The sequence below is a fragment of the Dama dama genome, chromosome 31 (assembly GCF_033118175.1).
Source record: "Dama dama isolate Ldn47 chromosome 31, ASM3311817v1, whole genome shotgun sequence".
Classification (NCBI taxonomy): domain Eukaryota; kingdom Metazoa; phylum Chordata; class Mammalia; order Artiodactyla; family Cervidae; genus Dama; species Dama dama.
The window spans coordinates 56,331,606-56,351,370 of NC_083711.1; the positions used below are offsets into that span (position 1 = coordinate 56,331,606).

Below are 19,765 nucleotides of genomic sequence, written 5' to 3' on the forward strand. Positions count from 1 at the left end.
AGATGTCACACTATATATATCTATCCAGTTCAAAGAAATTTTGTTGATGATTAGATAATTTTTATGTGATTGCCACACACCAAGAAAAGTTAACGAGCACTCCAAAATTAGATAAATAGAAGTGTCTTCTAGGGACTTTTTTTTCTGATAAGGAAGAAAAGCCTATTCAAATCTGTAAGGGCAAAGAGGGCACTTTGTCAGTAAGCAGCAGAGCTGTTTCGTGGAACCTGAGGCCGAGAAGCGCAGCTGTGCCCCACACAGGCTGGGACCACAGAGCAGGCGGGCACAGGGTCCCCGGGCTCAGCCTGGCGTCTCCCCCGCGTGAAGTGGCCGCTCACTCGAGCGCACACGGTTCCCAAGCCGCACGATGTCTGCCGTCCAGACTACCAAGAGGGGACGCGGTTGGCCCACACCGGGGAATACCTTTACCCCTAAGGGATAGCTAAGTGGCTTGATTAAAGATGTGAACTGACATTGTTACTAAGCTCCTCTCAGAACATGCTCTGAAAGGTTTAACGCATGTCATATTTTCTCTTGTCTATTTTGAATATCTTTCAGAAAAAATATGCGCATACTCCGACGACTACTTTCCCAGGTATGTAGAAAACAAGTCATGGGTTATGATTCCCAAATAATATGGAAAGTAACTAGTGTTATATTGCTTTATAGGATGGACTTAGGAATGTTTCCCTTGGTTAAAATAAAAGATGAGTTTTAATCGCTTTTACTTCCATCTGAAGAGTAACAGTTATAACATTATCTGCCCTAGTTATTTACTCTTCCCTGAGTAAATAAGAGAGCTGGATGAAAATGAAACCAATCTGGTATCTACAGAATCCTCCTTAATTTTGGAAGGAGATATCCCTAGGTTATGATTCAGTTCAGACTGTAAGAATGTAGTACAATTAAATATAGAATTGTGTGGTTCTTAAGAATTCGAGGTGGAAGGAAATCTGGCGATACCTAATACAATTTAAGATATGTGTGCACATACACAAGAACATTTTGTGCTGTGCCGTTTTAAGGGTATTGACAATAAATAACTCTAAATAATATGCAGTTATAGATTTAACATCACTTAATCACATATTTATTAAGCAAGTTGCAGATAAATTTGTATAATACTTTTTTAAGAGAAGGTTTATGATGTCACAGTAAAGAAGTTTCATTTTCTTAGGCAGTATATTCTGACCCAAGTGTGTCATTAAATTGGAAATTTCTCTTTTGGGACAAAAAAAATCTAAATATAGAAAGTTTTCTAGAGGATTCTTTAAGACCTTTTTGAAATGGTAAACTGAAAGGTTGAAAATGCCTTTCAAAAACATAGAGCTTTCTCATTGGTATAGGGTAACACTGTAAGCTTTTTATTGTCCTCTAAAACGTCCTTTAAAAAATTCTCCATGTGGAAATGTCTCTGGAAGATTCAGATCTGGGCTACAGGCAGACCTACACAATAAAGAAAACCTATATTTTATGATTATTTTTAACATTATATTTTACAACATGAGATAATTTAAGTCATTAGTTCATATCAAGAATGATTTGCTGATTCAGTTACAACAAAAAAAAAATGTGACAAAAAGAATCCTACATAGCCATGCAGAACTTAATCTGGCAATTGGTTTTACACTCTTCACTTGAAAAGTAGTTAAGATGCATTGTTATAGAAAGTAATGTGATACAATCATCCTACCAAAGACAGGAATGGTGGTTTTTTAATTAGGGTGATAAGAAATCAGAAAGGAAAATTGGTAAAATACCCAGCTCAAAGCAAGCAAGCTTTTGGCTGCAGGGAAAATTCAGAAAAAAGGCTGGTTCTTTTATAACATTCATTCCGTCAATAAATATTCATTTAACAAATAAGCATTTGTTAAACAATGGAGATACAAAGATGAAAAGATGCGGATCCTTCCCTCAAGGATTTAATAATCTGTTATCAACTGTAATAAATCTCCATTTAGGCAGAATTTGAATATACAGTGCAGACTGTGTCTATAAAGAGGCTATCTTATTAATTCACAAGTTTATGTATGTACTTCACAGCTTGTCTGTTTCTCTGATTATGTAGTTTGGAAGCCAAAGTCACCTTTATAGGAGAGTATGGAGGCTTCAGAGAAAAAACAAACAAAAAACACAAATGAACTATCTCCCGCCATTAAGGCATTAATATTAAAACAGCAAGTGGAAATAAGGGCTATCTTTCTTTCAGTTCAGTTGCTCAGTCGTGTCCGACTCTTTGCGACCCCATGGACTGTAGCACGCCAGGCCTCCCTGTCCATCCCAACACCCAGAGCTTGTTTAGACTCATGTCCATCGAGTCGGTGATGCCATCCAACCATCTCATCCTCTGTTGTCTCCTTCTTCTCCTGCCTCAATCTTTCCCAGCATCAGGGTCTTCTCCAATGAGTCAGTTCCTCGCATCAGGTGGCCAGAGTATTGGAGTTTCAGCTTCAGCATCAGTCCTTCCAATGAACATGCAGGACTGATTTCCTTTAGGATGGACTGGTTGGATCTCCTTGTAATCCAAGGGACTCTCAAGAGACTTCTCCAACACCACAGTTCAAAAGCATCAATTCTTTGGTACTCAGCTCTCTTTATAGTCCAACTCTCATATCCATACATACCCACTGGAAAAACCATAGCTTTGACTAGATGGATCTTTGTTGGCAAAATAATGTCTCTGCTTTTTAACATGCTGTCTAGGTTGGTCATAACTTTTCTTCCAAGGAGCAAGTGTCTTAATTTCGTGGCTGTAGTCACCATGTGCAGTGATTTTGGAGCCCCCAAAAATAAAGGCTGTCACTGTTCCCATTGTTTCCCCATCTACTTGCCATGAGGTGATGGGACTGGATGCCATGATCTTAGTTTTCTGAATGTTGAGATTTAAGCCAACTTTTTCACTCTCCTCTTTGATTTTCATCAAGAGGCTCTTAGGTAGGGCTGACTCTTCCTAGGTAGTACTGACTTTTCTTAGGTAGGACTTAGGCAGGTATCTTTCTTAGGTTGGGCTAGAGTCATGGCTGTTTCCGCAGTTCCTTACGTGGTTTTAGGCCAGTAGAAGAGAGGCGAGCTTCCCCTACCCTGGGTTCCCTGCTGCCCTGTCCCCGCTCCTTCTCAGCACTGGTTTAGGTGGGAAGCTAAGCTGGAGGGGAAAGAAATTTGCCTCTCTGATCTTCTCTTCCTGCATTAGTAAGTCAGGAACATGATCACTTAAAGGACAGCAAAGTGTCTACATCTAATAGAAAGTTAAATGCCTGCTTCCTGGTATTTATCCCAGGGCACTTTATTTTTCCTTTAAATGTAATTTTGCACAATTCTTGTCTTATGATCTGTTTTAAGAGGATAATGCAGTGAGAATAACATGGGTTTGAGATCCAAACAGTTCTGGATTTTAATCAAATGCTTGCAATTACTAGGTTTGTAATCTTGGGGAAATGAGCATTTCTGAAGCTGAATTATAACATAATACTACACTTACAGAGAGTAGATGGTAAAAAAAAAAAAAAAAAGCTGACTATAGGTCTAAATTAAGGTCTAAGAAAATACCCACCCATTTGGATTATATTTACCCCTTAATTAAAGAAAGTGGTTCAGATAATCAGGAAAGCAGTTCAGATTTACATTAAGCTTATTATAGCTCCTCAATTTTCAGGGTCTGTCTCAAGGACTTAGGACAAATTTCTAGCAACTGTTGCATGGTCTCCTCCTGCTTGGCACTGAAAGGTACTTTTATCACAAAACATATCTCATTTCAGTTATTCTTCTACCTAAAATGATCTCTTGGATTTCTAGAGCTCTGCAGGTTGAGGACCCCGCTTCACTTCCCCTCTTTGCTGAGTATACTGACCTGGTGCCCTGGAACAGACTTTTGTCTCAGCTGTCATCTCCACCTGTTCCCAGGGTTGAACATCCTGATGGTAGTGGAACTCCTGGGTAGCCTTCCCTGGCATCAGATTTCCAAGTAGATACACAGAAGAGGCCCTCATTATAACCACTGCTGCATTTGGAACCAAAACATCTCCATGTTCTCCAGCCTTCTGTTTGTTTTAACGTACAAGTAACCATAATCCAAACTCCAACCCTACGTGAATGCAAGAAGTCCTGTCCCGTGCCCAAGTCTTTGTGAGAATCTCCCGAAATGTACTTACAGGTTTCAAAGATCTTCTTCTTGACTGTCTCTGTGCCACTGCTCTGGGTTTCCTTCCCGTCTCTTTACAGTTCTTCAAGATGGCAGCACTTTCCAGTCTCCCTTCTCTCAAACTTGGAGGGAAAAAAAAACACTTTTTAAGTGTCCTTTAAGTACTCCAAATCACTGGCAATACAAGCCTCTGTGTTTGACTTTATTTAAAAAAAAAAAAGTGGGCATTATTAGAAGAGAACTTGAACACTGATCAAAATAAAAATTTAGAATTAGATATCATATCTCTGAGACCCTATTAACATCTCTCCTCATAGGAAACACTGCTGGTTCTTAGCTAACCCTAGCCATACAAAAATTGCTAGGGTTTACGTTTTTCTCCTGGACCAAGCATCTACCTTTGATGTTCACTCATGCCAAGTTCAGGAAACCCACACTCATGATACAGTCCCTATCAAAGTACAGATTTATCGAGCGTATACACAGGAACACATCGCTGCAGCAACTTCCCCTTTTCTCTCCTGCGTCGTTGCTTTCTCTTGGTCTCTTTGGTCTGATTCCCATCAGTGTATAAACAGACAGTAACACCTCACATCTTAAAGAAAAACTCTCTTGATACAGGTTGCCTGTAGTCACTGCTCCATTGTTCTGTAGTCTTTACAGGAAAACTTGGAAGTTCCATGTACATTCTGTCCATATTTGCTGGCTTCTCTTCCTCTTCTTTCTTGAACCCACTCTATTCAATTCTCTGTCCTCAATGATCCACTGACTCAGCTCTTGTCCGGGACACCAGTGAAACATGTCTGGCAAATCTCAGTCTCATATGTGGTCCATCTGCTGCGTGACACATTGTCATTCTCTACTTCTGGTGTGTGTGCTAAGTTGCTTTATTCGTGTCTGACTCTGCAACTCTATGGACTGTAGCCCACCAGGCTCCTCTGTCCGTGGGATTCTCCAGGCAAGAAAACGGGAGTGAGTTGCCATGCCCTCCTCTAGGGGATCTTCCCGACCCAGGGATCGAACCCGCGTCTCTTAGGTCTCCTGCGCTGACAGGCGGGTTTACCAGCAGCGCCAGTTTTGAGACGCTTGCTTATCCAGGCTCTGAGGCCACCTCCGTTTTAGCTCTCCTCCTCAATACCTGCAGCTCCTTCTCCTCCACTGGCTCCTGAACCACAGATGACAGAGTGCCCCGGGCTCACCTAGTGGACCTCTTCTCGATCTACACTCATGTCATTAGTAAGCTCATCCTCTCTCCTGGCTTTAAGTAACGTTTACACACTGTGCAAAGACCAAACGTTTATCTGCCTGCTCAGAGAAAGTGAAGTCACTCGGTCGTGTTCAACTCTTTGCGACCCCGTGGACTGTAGCCTAGCAGGATCCTCCCTCCGTGGGATTTTCCAGGCAAGAATGCTAGAGTGGGTTGCCATTTCCTTCTCCAGGGGATCTTCCCGACCCAGGGATCGAACCTGGGTCTCCTGCATTGTAGGCAGACGCTTTACCATCTGAGCCACCAGGGAAGTCTTTCAAACAAATATCTATTAAACAAATAAAGTTAATCGAAACCAATGTCTGACAGACCCCTAAGCTTACTCTTCCCTCAATCTTTCAACTTTCCAGACCCTTAAAACAGTTTTATTTAGTTTTCCAGAAATGTTTTTCATTTTTATTTGGATGTTGAAACCCGCATTTATGTCCTAGAATTTGGAAGCTGAAAAGAACAACATAGGGAATAATTTAATATTTCCGTTTTTTAAATCAGGAAATTTAAACTTCAGGAATTTATGTTCAAAGTCACCCAGGCAAAAGTAGTGATTTTTTAAAAATTGAACTCACTTATTTAATCTTAAACAATAAAGTATGGGACATTTTCTTTAAAAGGACTTCACAATAAAAATGATAAAGTGTGAATAAGAACTTTAAAAATAGAGACTGGAGAAATTTACATGAAAGTGGAAGATCTGAACCTTAAAGATGTAGATTGAAGGCAAAAGAAGAGGGCGGCAGAGGATGAGATGGTTGGATGGACGGATGAGATGGTTGATCACTGACTCAATGGACATGAGTTTGAGCAAACTCCGGGAGATGGTGAAGGAGAGGAAAGCCTGGCGTGCTGCAGTCCATGGGGTTACAAAGAGCTGGGCATGACTCAGCGACTGAACAACACAACAATCACAATATTATTTTAAATTTTGGAGTGTCAGTAAATGTGCTAATTGGTTAGAGGATCATTTCAGACATATTGAGAACAACAGAGAACATGATCTGGCCCCAGACTCAGAGGTGCACTAGCCTCTGGGCATATTTATTAATTTACTCTAAATAGTAATGTTTTCAACATAAGACACTGCCAAACATTTGTGCTTGAAGTTTATTAGATATTTTCAATAGGCTGGAGCTATTTGGCATTGCCAACTAAAAATATACTTATTAATTTGTTGGTTAGACTGCTTCTTTATAATAGATTATTTGTGATGATTAATCATTTGAGACCTGCCTGCAGACACAGGCCACTGAATTATAAATCACATCCTATTTTCTTCACAGGGAATGAAATGATGTTCATTTTTTGGACATGATTTATCATTTGCAGGTTGTATCTGCTATTCATGTGTGCTGGGAAAATGGATGGATTGTCTTATTAAAAATTCCTCACCTTTTGCTATTTTATTCTCTGCATAGCCAGAGAAAAACCATTAGCAGGGACTTAACTTTGTATCCCAATAGTAAGCTGTAGTGAATTATCAACAGAAAGGGTATGAACGAGTTTCTTTGTTATCAGATAAGGCAAATACATACCAGCAACTGGACTTTTCAAATAATTTCATACAGGTATCATTTGATCTTTTTTTAAGGATACACTCTTGATATTTAAGTATACTGTCTTCTTTCAGAAGCATGGGACTATAATACAGGTTTTTCCTTTTGATGCAATTCCCTCCAGCTCTCGGTGATATATAATCTCAAAGTTAAAGCAGTTGCTGCTATTTTATGAAATGCCGCTCACTGCCTAAAATGTTCTTCTGTTCCCAGCCTGCTATTGTGAAAGCTGGTCACCGGGACCATTGTCACTGCCTGTGACAACAGTAGTTGTCTACTGTAATCCTAATAGGATTATTCAGATGAAGCAACAAGGAAATTTAACCAAACACCAAGAGCAAATAATATTTAGAGCTTTAGGACCAGACTTGCATTACAGTCCTAGCATTGTCAGTTACTATGTGTCTTTTGACAATTTGCCTCTACAGCTTGCAAATTCCTTATGTGCACAAATGGGGAGTTTTGAAAAATGAATCTCGTAGGGTTGTCCTGAGGGTTGAAGGAGCACTGGCATAAGGAAAAGCTTTCGTGTTTGCTATTTATTGCTGATATTACACATAAGGTTAGGGAAAATATGTTAATCTATCTGAAAAGTGGGAAATAATATTTCTGTAGAATTTCCCTGGGTCTTTTATATGGTATATGTAAAACAGCACAGTATTTGGGTGTAATAAGTAATCAATCTTTTTATTGCATCTGCCAAGCTGAGTCTACAATATTTCTCTGGCCTCTTATTTTTTGATCACTGTCAATATTTAGTAAACTGTGTTAGGGGTCTGTTCTGAGTGATATTATTGACAAGCAAACAGGAAGTACAGTGTAGAGTTTAGTGCACAGATAATCCATGTTCTAATCCCAGCCGTTTCCTGGTTCTGTGACCTTCAGCATATTATAACCAATCTGTGTCTCAGGTTCCTTATCTAAAAAGATGGGAATGCTATAGCACCTGTCTGGTTAAATTATTGTGAGAAATATAAAAGGAATGAATATATATATAATGCAGTTAAGTAACTCCTGACACACAGTAAATGCTAAATAAGAATTTGCTATTATTCACTAAAAGAAGATCCAGAATACACTTTTCAAATTCATACACACACATGCATGCACACTTGTATTTACTGACTCACTTGCATATCTACCTTGGGTGGTCAAGGCTGGATAAGAATGTGCAATAATTTACCCAATACAGAATATAGCTGAGAAATTAGATATGAACTATGTAGATTCTAACAAGGCAAATTATTTCCTTCTTATAGGGAAGATGAGTATGATCTCGAAGATGCACCAATTTATGGTAACGTAGATAATGTGGCCTTAGGTAAGTTTTCTTTTTCCAAAAATTAAATTTACCTATAAATCAATTTGCCCCTCATAATTCCACAAAGAATTTGAGGTACCTTATTTCTTGTCGCAATCATATTTAAATATCCCAATGGTACCCATACATTCGAGTATATTTAGTGTACCACTTATTATGTATTTTCAAAGCTGCATATTGTAAGTTGTATTGCAACATTCAGTGTGAATCAACATCCTGTTTTTCTATATTCTATTTCACTCTAGTTTGTAGTGAGAATACCGGAAGACTCAATTACCGTGAACTCTGACACACACAGATTTCTATGAAATAAAGTTATTTCTAGAACAGAAGATTGCCCAGGGAAACAGTGCTTTATGCTCTGTATACAAAGCATATCTACAGTGAATAATTTGGAAAAAAGAACAGATTCTCTGGTTTCCTTTGTTTTAACTGGTTCTTTTAAAGCAGGGGATCTAGGGTTACACTGATGACAATCAGGGAAAGAGAAGAGCCAAACCATCACTGAGTCATGGGTTATACACCTTTTGTTCTTTTGTAACAAGTACTCTTCAATCCCCAGCATCCTTTGTTCCTTGAAACTGTCCCACTCCCCCACAACTAAAAAGCCCCTAAGTGTCTCAAAACAAACAGCTGTGATCTGATCCCAGCCCTCTGATGAGAGACGCTGTCAGACAAGGGCTACCAATTATCTCTATCCTTGCCCTGTAAATACTTAATTCATGATTGGTGGAGGGTGGGTAGGTGGGTTTAACTCCTGTTAATTGGCTCTCAAACACAGATTCCCAGTATTGGATTAAATTTATCTGAATCTGTATATATCAAGACAGTATGAAATCGCCTACAGTTAAACACATGAGAATTTTATAGGAGTCAAGAATTTAAATAATCTGAGTCTCCCCACCTCCACCATTGTAAAGTATCCTTTAATCCTCTGCACTCTGAGGAATCAAAACTATTTTTCAGGAATAGACTATTAAGAATTTTCCTTCCTGTTTCCCCTTGCAGAATTGTGGTGCCCACTTATACTATTTGAGGACTTGAATTTCTTTTGTATCTTGGTAGCTCAAAGCCCACCGTATCTGCAGTCTTCACGAGCAGTGAGCCCAGGTGCCTGTCTTACAGGTTCTGATTCAGTCATTCCACAGTACGGCTCAGGAACTCCTATTTAACAAGCCTCCTGGGTGATTCTAACTCATGTTGCCCATGGTTTATGCTTTGAGAAACATTACTCTATGGGCCAGTTCTCTACATTGCTTTTCAGAAAGGGTTGGAGGATTACAAAGTACCTGATATTATAAACACATCTTTTCCTCTGTGGGGTCGAATGGTGCAATCAACATTTCTGCAAGATTACTCTCTATCCTACAAGTCATTAGCTCTCCTTCCTCGCCCTTTTAAATAGAGTATCTGGGGAAAGAAAGGTACGGGTGACTCAGTAAGCATCCCCCACAGAAGCAAATAGGTTTCATGTCTGCTGGCTGGTGGACATGGCCAAAACCCCCCAACAACTTAGTATCAGCATTACATACCCCACGGTATACCCCTCAAAACAGCCTGGATGACCTGTCCTGTCACTGATATATGGGACAACAAACATAATCTAAACCTTCTTTTTCAAAAATAGTATAGGGTTAAAAAGGCCTCTGCGTAAACTATCTTTCTTATGGAAAAAATTACCAAATTTTGATCATCAATATATGTGCTCTGTGCTTTACGCCACCTGCACCATCTGTAATCACACTTAAATAGAAGGGCACAGGCAAGCCTTTCACTCATGGGATCCCCGGGACATATAAATGGTAGTTTGAGCTGAGACTGCCATGTCTTGCGATGGTATAAAAAGAGTAAGATGATCTCGTCTTTATCCAAGTGACCTTCTTTTGTCTAATTGTTAATACTGTGGGGCAACAGGCTTCTCCACAGTCTGACCTGCAGAGCGCAGTTTATCCCTCCTTACCTTTGCATGGCCACAAAAATAGACATGATTTGTGCCAGCATTTTTAAAATTTTTCCATTGTAAATATGTTTTCAACTCCCCAGAACCAGTGGATGAAAACTGCTATGAACAGATGAAAGCACGACCAGACAGATCTGTGAACAAACTGCAAGATGCCCCACCTTCACAGGTAAGTTTTGTTTTCTGTATCAAGGGCCAGATTCAGCCTAGGTCACAGCACAGCTGCCTGTTTCAAGAGCATAAAGGCAACACATTCTGATAAACATCAGAAGCAGCCTGTTAGAAATTTTGCATTCTGAACCTCTGTCAAATTCTAGAGCCTAAGCTCTAATGAAAAACTCGGAAGGCAAATAAATAGTTTTCAGAGCTACACTTAAAGAGTCAAAATTGTGTACAACTACAAAGGCAGTAGATATCAAGGGAAAAGTGGATTCTCTTCCTAAATAATTAAGCTTTTTTTCTTTCAGGGCAAAAAAAAGTTACATGTATCATAGAAATAATTAGGAAAAGTGACACATACAGAATGCTCAGAAGACCTAGATGTCAGGAATGGAAGGTGGATGGGGAGAGAAAGGCCTTAGTGAAAAGAAATTAACTATAAAAGAACATACTTCTGTTTTATAAGGAAAATGAGTGTAAATTTAATACAAGCTCTATAGCTATTGTCTTATGGCAAGATTTACATGTGGCTTGTGGGGGGTAGGCAGGACTAAAGCATAAGCAGAAACAGAAAAACCCAAGAAGAAATGGGTAGTTTATACTTTTCCTACCCACCTCAGTTCAGCCTCCTCAGACATAGCGCTACTGTTGACAATTCCTCGTGTATGTGCGGTTGAAGTGCTATAAATCTCAGTGACAATGGTTCTTTCTTCTCCTTCCCTGCCCCACTCCCTTTTGTTATGTGCTGTCATGCTATTTCCTAGAAACAGGCAGAGGGCCAGCATTTCCTAAGTAGTCGTCATGCGTCAGACTGGCCTTATGCACTTTATAGGCATTAGCATTGTATATTCCTATGAGGGAGGCAGCATGATTATTCCCAGTTGACAGAGATGATATAAAACTTGCCCTAGAGACTCAGAAACTAAGTGGGGAAACAGAATCTGAACTTAGTCCCACCTGACAGAAAACCATTTCCTCCCAAAGATGGGTCAAAACTTGGAAACTTCCCATTAAGATAGAATTTCCTTTTTCTTTATAGGAGCCTTCTAAAAATCAAATTCTTAATTTTTTTTTTTTTATGAAAACAAGATGTGGTGAGGTTTAAGCAGAATGTAAAGTAACTCTCTCATGGGCAAATCTGCCATGTGACATTCAATTAATTGTTAAATGTATTTTAGATAAAAGGTATGAAAAAACTACTTGTTATAATATGACTTGCAAAATTCACAGTAATAAAAAGAAAGCCTTTTGAGAAAGGTTAAAATATAACTATACCACCTGAAATACAGAGATCCACAGCACCTTACTTATAATAGAACCGAGACTTCTGTTGCAGCTTGAATAGAAGTTGCTGTTTAATAAATGTAAATTAAATAGGCCAGCCTTATTTATGCTGCATCTGGTTTACACTTGAGGAAATTGTGCAGTGCCTTAAAGTGTCTTTAAAAGTCTGCTATTTTATAAATTATATATTTAAAGACACTTCTAATGGAATTAGTCTGTATCCTTCTCACAAATTTAATTTCACAAATTAGAAGTAATCTCTACCTTTGAATTAATTTTTATTGTAGTATAGTTGATTTGCAATGAAGTGAATCAGCTATGTATGTATATTCACCCTTTTATAGGTTCTATTCCCACATGGATCATTACAAAGTATTGGGTTGAGTTCCCTGTGCTATACAGTAGGCTCTTATTAGCTATCTAGTTTACATATAGTAAGCAGTGTGCAAAGATCAATCCTAATTTCCCAATTTATCCCACCAGAAGTAATCTCCTTAGACTTGCTCAATTCCATTTTATTAGAGGGCTCTCCTAGTAGCTCAGTTGGTAAAGAATCCGTCTGCAATGCAGGAGACCGTGGTCCGATTCCTGGATGGAGAAGATTTCCCCTGGAGAAGGAATGGGCTACCCACTCCAGTATTCCTGGGCTGCCCTGCTGGCTCAGCTGGTAAAGAATCCACCTGCATGTGGGAGACCTGGGTTCAATCCCTGGGTTGGGAAGATCCCCTGGAGAAGGGAACAGTTACCCACTCCAGTTTTCTGGACTGGAGAATTCTATGAACTGTGTAGTCCATGGGGTCACAATGACAATTATCATCAAAACACTGCCCAGTTAGCTACTATGGTACTCAGTTACTTTGGTCAGTTACAAAAGTGTGAAGAATCCATAATGCAATGCAAAAAAAGCTTGATGGATCAAATATTGGAAACAGGAAAAAGCTCCTTGTCCTTTGAAAATGATGTGTACAATTCAAAAGTTGCAATTTCAGTCTATGCTATTAACCAGGAAGAGTTGACTGGGAAATCTAGTGAAAGAATGGGTTCATGAGAGTTCCCTAAAAAATTTGAGGGGCACGAATATGAACTTATTTTTCTCTTATCCTCACATCAAAACCTCACCCATCCCTCCTTTCCCTCCATGTTAGAAGCATCCTCTCCCCTTTCCAAAGCCAATAGTCCTACATGGGCTCTTGACTATTTCTTCTACTTCTTTCAAGATCTTGTACCTTCAATTATTTGTCTCCATTTCTTTAAATAAATGAAGTACTATTGACTTACAAATATACGCAAATCTCTGCAATATTTAAAAACACAAAACAACAAAACTTTTACTTCAATCTGTTTTTGTCTCTAATTCCTAAACTGGTTTTTACTTTTCTCCAGTTTCCATTTATAGTCACAGATACACATATTTTTTTTATCCCTGTCTATATATTTTCTGGGCCTCCCAGGTGACGACTCAGTGGTAAAGAATTCGCCTGCCAGTGCAGGAGACAGGAGACACAGGTTTGATCCCTGGGTCAGGAAGATCCCCTGGAGGATGAAATGGCAATTCACTCCAATATTCTTGCCTGGAAAATTCCATGCACAGGGGAGCCTGATGGACTACAGTCCATGGGGTCGCAAAGAGTCAGACACAACTGAACATGCATGAGCATGCAACGCATGTATATTTTCCACCCATCTATTCAACTGAAACAATACTTGGTAAATCACAAATGACCATTACACGTACAATTTGTGGTCTTTTCTCAAGACTCACATTCGCTGACCTCTGCAGGATTTGATAAATGTTGACCAGTTGTTGACCAAACATTTGGAATGCTTTCAGTAATAAGTTCAAAAACTCAATTCAAGCTATATCATAAAAAGGAAATCACTGGCTCACGTAGCTAAGATATGATGGTGTCTTGTTTTTGAAATGATTGAACATGAGGGCTCCTCCACTTCTCCCTACTTCTTTGTTACTGACTTTATTCTCTTCTATTACCAACAGGCTCTTCCATTTAGGCTGGGAAAGCCACAGGAGACCCAGATTTTCTTTCTCCCAAATCTAGGGAAAGATATCTTTTCTACTTCTGCACCTGTACCTCAGTCCCTCAAAGGCCATGTAATTGGCTCTGCTGAAGTCATATGTCTACTCTTGGCTCAACTTCTGTTGGCAGGAGAATGGATAGTGTAATTGGTTCCAGCCTGGGTCAAATGCTTATTCCTGTGCTGAGATGGGATAGCATTGTAATTGATAGGCTCTCCAGGACCAGATGGAGGAAAGAAATTCCTAAAACAAAGTGGAGAATTTATTAAAGAAAGGGAATAGAACAAAGTGCTAGACAGTCAAAAAAGTTACCCACCCCTTTATATTACTGAATGCCTTTTGGTAATTTTGCTAACTTCACTGACATGCTCTCTATCTAGGCAAAGGCAAATCAGGTCTTAAAACATGATGTATGTTAAGAAAGCAGTGAAATGTCTAGTTTGCTTGAAATACAGAGTTTATGTACGGGAGTACTGGGAATCAAATAGAAGGTGTGAATTATGAGCATAGGAAACCTTGAATGTTATGCTATAAAACTCAGACTCTAGGCTAAAGTTTTGGGGCCAGGATGGTAAAATATAAAAGTTATGCCTTAGGAAGATAATTTGAAAATAGCAATATGAGCTAACTGGCAGAGTATAGAAATGCAATGGCAATGATACCAGTTACCTATCTACAATTATCCAGAAGTTATTTTAGAAATAAAGTCAGACCAAAGATACCAGAGAGGTTGTAAATAGAAACATCCCTCTGCCTGGTAAAGGAGATAAGACTTTTAACTTTTAGCGTGAAAACAAGTGCCAAGAGGGAAAAGCTAATCCATGCATCAGGGGGTTGTTAATCCAAATGTTGCTTCTTTACCCCAAACCCCAGAAATTGATGTAACTTTGGCATACTCTGAATGGTAAACCCTTATTTTTGTTTATTCAAGGGCTGTTCTAAAGTTTTAGCCTACAGCTCTGATAATTATAACACCACCATACCTTGGACCTTATCTTGGTTCGAAAACCAGGTTTGAACTGTGCAGTCTACTTAAACATGGGGTTTTTTCACTAGATGCATACTCCAGAGCTATAGAGCAAGGGGTTAGTTGAATTTGTGGGTGCAGAACTGTGGCTATGGAGGGCAGACTATAAAATTATATTTAATATTAAATTACATATAAATTATATGTATATTCACCTGCTCAAGGGGTTGGCATCCCTCACTCCCACATTGTTCAAGGGTCAACTGTAAGTTACCTCCATTTGCTAATATCATTGTAAGATGTGTGTTAAGTCACTGCAGTCATGTCCAGCTCGTTGCAATCCTATGGACTGTAGCCCACCACGCTCCTCTATCCATGGAATTCTCTTGGCAAGAATACTGGGGTGGGTTGCTTGCCCTCCTCCAGGGGATCTTCCCACCCAACATTCTAAGATAGGTATTCTCACTTGATAGCCAGAGGTTAAAAATATTGATAGTTTAAAAAACAAACTGCCCAAGGTCCCATGATCAGAATGTCACAGCTGGAATTCAGTCCCATTTCAAACACCAAATTCAAGATCTTGTCTTCAGGCTTATTGCTTTCTGCAAGTTTCTCTAGTCTCCTGCCCTTCCTAATCCAGTATTGACCCAGCTTTAGGCCAGAGAGGACCACCAGGCTTTCTTGGATGCAAATGAATCCAAGACCAAACTAAATGAGCTCCAAGAGGATCTGGGGACAGGTGCACAGGAAGGAAGTAATACGGGAAAATGGGAAATGCAACTCTTGCCAAATGCTGGTCATATAAATGGTTGTTGGTGGTTGTTTAGTTGCCAAGCCACGTCCAACCATTGCAAGCCCATGGACTGTAGCCTGCCACGTTCCTCTGTCCATGGGATTTCCCAGGCAAGAATACTGGAGTGGATTGTCATTCCCTTCTCCAGGGGATCTTCCCAACCCAGGAATCAAAGCTGGGTCTCCTGCATTGCAAGTATCTTCTTCACTGACTGAGCCATCAGGGAAGCCCCAGTAATACAAATAAACCCTGTTAACCTTATACTTCTGAGTCTCAAATGTAGAGAAAGTAGGGACTTTTGTGGGTATCAAATAGCCAGTTATTAAACATATGTAGAGCATATTTGATTGGTTATATTCCTTCCTGTCATGCTTTGCTCCCAGTTTAACAAATCAGAGTTTTGTTACTTGGTAGGTGATGTACAGGGCAGTCACTCCCTGAGGTGAATGCAGGGGGAGAAAATGGTTAAAAAATCCATCTAAAAAGTTCACGTGTATTCTGTGTATAAGAAAGAAAACTGTTTTCTTTTAAGCATTTTCCACTCCAAAATCTTGAATTTACGATTTGTAGTTAACACTCTAATTGACAAATTTGGCAAATAAGGCCGTGAAGACCAGAAAACAAACTTGTGTGTTTTTGGTAGGCTTTAGAGTTTCCCAGAGGTCAAAGTTAAAGAATGGCTAACAGTGAAAACTTACCATGCCTTTCTCTTTCAGGAAACTGAAGTAAGGATGTGCTATGCCTCATTAGATCACAACAATGAGGGGAAGCGAAGAAGGCCCAAGAAACAGAAAACTCATTTGTCAGACAAGGATGGAGACGGGCAGATGCATGCAATGGATATCAGCCTTTCTAAGACCACTTTGGTGGACAGTTTCCCACCGGAAAGCGAGGCAATGGAGGAAAACATTCATGATGATCCCATCAGGCTGTTTGGATTGATCCGTGCCCAGAAAGAAAGTTTACACTCACTGGACTATGATCTGGCTGAGTGAAGTGGCTCTTGCTGGATGCATTTGTCAAAGAAATGAAGACCCATCTGACACAGCATGACTTGTCAGGGTGATGATCTGATCGTCTGTTGGTGGGATGGACGCGTACCTTTTATCCAGAGGTTATGTTATGCACACCAAATGGAATACCATACACATTAGCTATTTAGTTATTTGAATTCACTTAAAAAACACCTATGTAGTCAAATGTGAATAAAATAAAGTTTGCAGATTGATCCTGATAGAAGCCATAACTTCAGAATAATGCTCAGTGATATAAACCTGCCCCGAAAAAAGGTTTTAAGCATATGTTCTTAATCATGTTGAAAGAAGTCAATTTTTTTTAAGTTCTCCTTTCTGAATGTGAAATATCCCATAATTGGAGGAAATTTCTGATTGAAAGGCATGGGAGGCATTTAAACTTATTTCTAAGAGTAGAGGGGTAGGCTTCTTAATATTTTTCACAAATGGAAATTTTAGTTCTAGAAATTATAAAATTAATGCATATTCCTTATAACAGTAAATAGTATCAAAAATAATTTAGATATTCCACTAGCCAGAGATAATTGCCATGATGAACTTTCTATATACTCTTTTAGATATTTTTCTCAGCATGACCATGAGTGAGTGAGTGAAGTCGCTCAGTCGTGTCCGACTCTTTGCGACCCCATGGACTGTAGCCTACTAGGCTCCTCTCTCCATGGGATTCTCCAGGCAAGAATACTGGAGTGGGTTACCATTTCCTTCTCCAGGGGATCTTCCCGACTCAGGGATTGAACCCCGGTCTCCTGCATTGCAAGCAGATGCTTTAACCTCTGAGCCACCAGGGAAGCCCCAAGCATGACCATACATATACTCATTTATAGGCCCACTAGTTTTTTTTTTTTTTAACCAAAAAAGAAAAAGGGGGAATGATGATTGTACACATATTATTTAAACTTTTTTCACTTAATATATCATAAATTTCTTTCCACTGTTATTTTTAACTATAATTAATAATTTTAATTTAATGACTGCATAGTATTTCATTGATGATTGTATGAAAACTTAAATAATTTTGAAGTACATTTAGCTCATTTCCAATCTCTGGATTTTTGCTTTTACAAATAACATTTTAATGAGAATCCATCTTTGCACATGTTTGGTACTTGTCTGACTTTCTTGTGGCTAAATGTCTAGGAAAAGGATTGTTGCTTTAAAAGGTGTGCATTGTATAAGGCTCTATAGATTATATTTCTGAAAGGCTAAGAGTTAGGTCAAAGTGTGTGCCCTGTTTAAACGCTAATAAGTGCTCTTAAATTGCTCTCCAAAAATTTTTTTTCTAAAATGCTTTCTCTCTTGCTCCATTTGGAGTAACAGTTGGGTCAAAATCACTGAACAAAAGCATTATAAGTGACAGCTATTGCTCCTGCCCTCTGACTAGAGCTTAGAAGGTTTTAGTGACTCTTCAATTATCTGTGGAGCTCCTGTGGCAGTTGATGCCATAGTTAAACAGTGATGATGGAAACAGGCTCTGCACCCATTGAACTAGGCTAGGATAGAAGATGAGTATTAGGTTAAAGAAAAGTGTGAAGTGAAGTCGCTCAGTCATGTCCGACTCTTTGCGACCCCTGGACTGTAGCCCACCAGGCTCCTCCATCTGTGGGATTCTCCAGGCAAGAATACTGGATGGGTTGCCGTTTCCTTCTCCAGGGGATCTTCCCGACACAGGGATCGAACCCGGGTCTCCCGCATTGTGGGCAGGGCTTTACCCCACCTGAGCCACCAGGGAAGCTCAAAGAAAAGTATAGCTACTAGTAAAAAAAAAAAAAAATACTATTAAGAAAAAAAAATTAGAGATAATAACAGTGAGAAGGCATCTCTGGAGGAAGTCTTAATTCTGAGAACTGAACAATGAGAAAGAACCACCCACATAAAGAGAGGAAGGAAGAGCACATTTTGTGTAAAACTTCTATCCCTATTTGGAAGTGCCTATTTCTATCAATAATTATTTTCCATTATGAATCTGTAGAAAATTAAATGCTGATTACAAAATATTTCAAGTTGTCCACAATGCCATAGAAAAGGCAAGAAATATTAGTATCTAAGGTCAGAAGAAGTCAGGTTTCTGATTCCAAAGAACCAAAATGGAGTTAATAATACATATTGACTTTGTGTTTAATGTTTAATTTAAAATAAAATTTTTGCTATCATGTTTATGTTGTTACATGTTTATATACTACTATGGCTCAATAAAAATAAAGTTAGGTTGTGTTTATGGCAGCTATTTTTTCCTGTAACTATTCCACAGGATTCACTTTTATTATTTACCTGGCATCTAGAAATATTTGAATTTTTTGCCTCTGGTTTATATCATTTGAATTCCAAAATATTTTAAAGTTTTGTGTACCAGATATATCTGATACTCATTAGGAAGATGTTTAGCTACAAATTTAAATTCTTTAATAAACACAGTGCAGGGAGCCGGCCTGAAGGTACAGGCCCCTTACGGCTCTAAGAGAGATCAAAGGGTCTCTCTTTGTCCTGCCACGCCTTCTTGTTAAAGTATAGACTGGCATTTGTCTCCTTCAGGGAAAAAACACACCGGTGACCTTTTTGCCTGTTTTTCTGGTGCTGATAAGCCCATCATGCTCAAAACCTGTTTTCCATCTAATGTTCTATTGATGAAGCCTGTTTTCTATCTAATGTTCTAATGATCTTAATCATGTTGGGCGCTAGGGTAATTAACGCTTTACTGATCTTGAGTGTGGGAATTTAAAACATCTGTAGCTCTGCACGTATGCAAACCCTCGATCTATTCTTAGTAACTCCTGTTAGCGTATATATAGGCGTGGTGTTCTTCAATAAAGTTGGCGGAGTCAGACGCAAGCGGACTCCATCCCTCTCAACCCCATCTTTCTCTTTCTGAGTCTTCTTTTTCCTAGGTACTCTGGTAATTGCGTTCTTGACCAGTTTGTTTGCCGGCAGGCTCCGGCAATACAGGGCTCTTTAAGTTACCTGTTTCTTATTGTGTGATCTTGGTGAACGTGTCTTTTGGGGAATTTGTTAAATTTATCGGAATTAAATTGTTCAAATACTCTCTATTATTATTTTAATATCTGTAGAATTTGTAGTGACTTTTCTTTTATACTGATAATTTGCTTATTTTTACCCATCTAGAGGTTTGTTAATTTTGATTCCCTGAAAAAGTTATCATTCAATTTTCTATTGTTTTTACATTTTCTGTTTCATTGACTTACCCTCTGATCTATATTATATCCTTTCTTCTGCCTATTTTATGTTTCATTTTTCTTTTTTAA

The 19,765-nt window shown here is 39.0% G+C and overlaps 1 protein-coding gene and 1 non-coding gene across 3 annotated transcripts in view; one reads left to right on the forward strand and one right to left on the reverse strand.

The window, feature by feature from the left end:
• LOC133049901 (T-cell receptor-associated transmembrane adapter 1) overlaps nt 1-19,359 on the forward strand; it is a 43,197-nt gene extending 23,838 nt beyond the window's left edge. Inside the window, exons 3-6 of one of the 2 annotated variants that reach the window (XM_061133939.1) lie at nt 559-595; nt 8,215-8,276; nt 10,320-10,405; nt 16,191-19,359. In XM_061133939.1, the coding sequence (XP_060989922.1) occupies nt 559-595; nt 8,215-8,276; nt 10,320-10,405; nt 16,191-16,469 (464 nt within the window). In that variant the 3' untranslated portion in view covers nt 16,470-19,359. The remainder of the gene's footprint in view (nt 1-558; nt 596-8,214; nt 8,277-10,319; nt 10,406-16,190) is intronic. The other variant, XM_061133940.1, reaches the window with a different exon arrangement.
• Nucleotides 5,584-5,655, reverse strand: TRNAC-ACA (transfer RNA cysteine (anticodon ACA)). The gene has a single exon. It is a non-coding gene; the product is annotated as a tRNA-Cys (tRNA).
• Nucleotides 19,360-19,765: the final 406 nt, after the last annotated feature.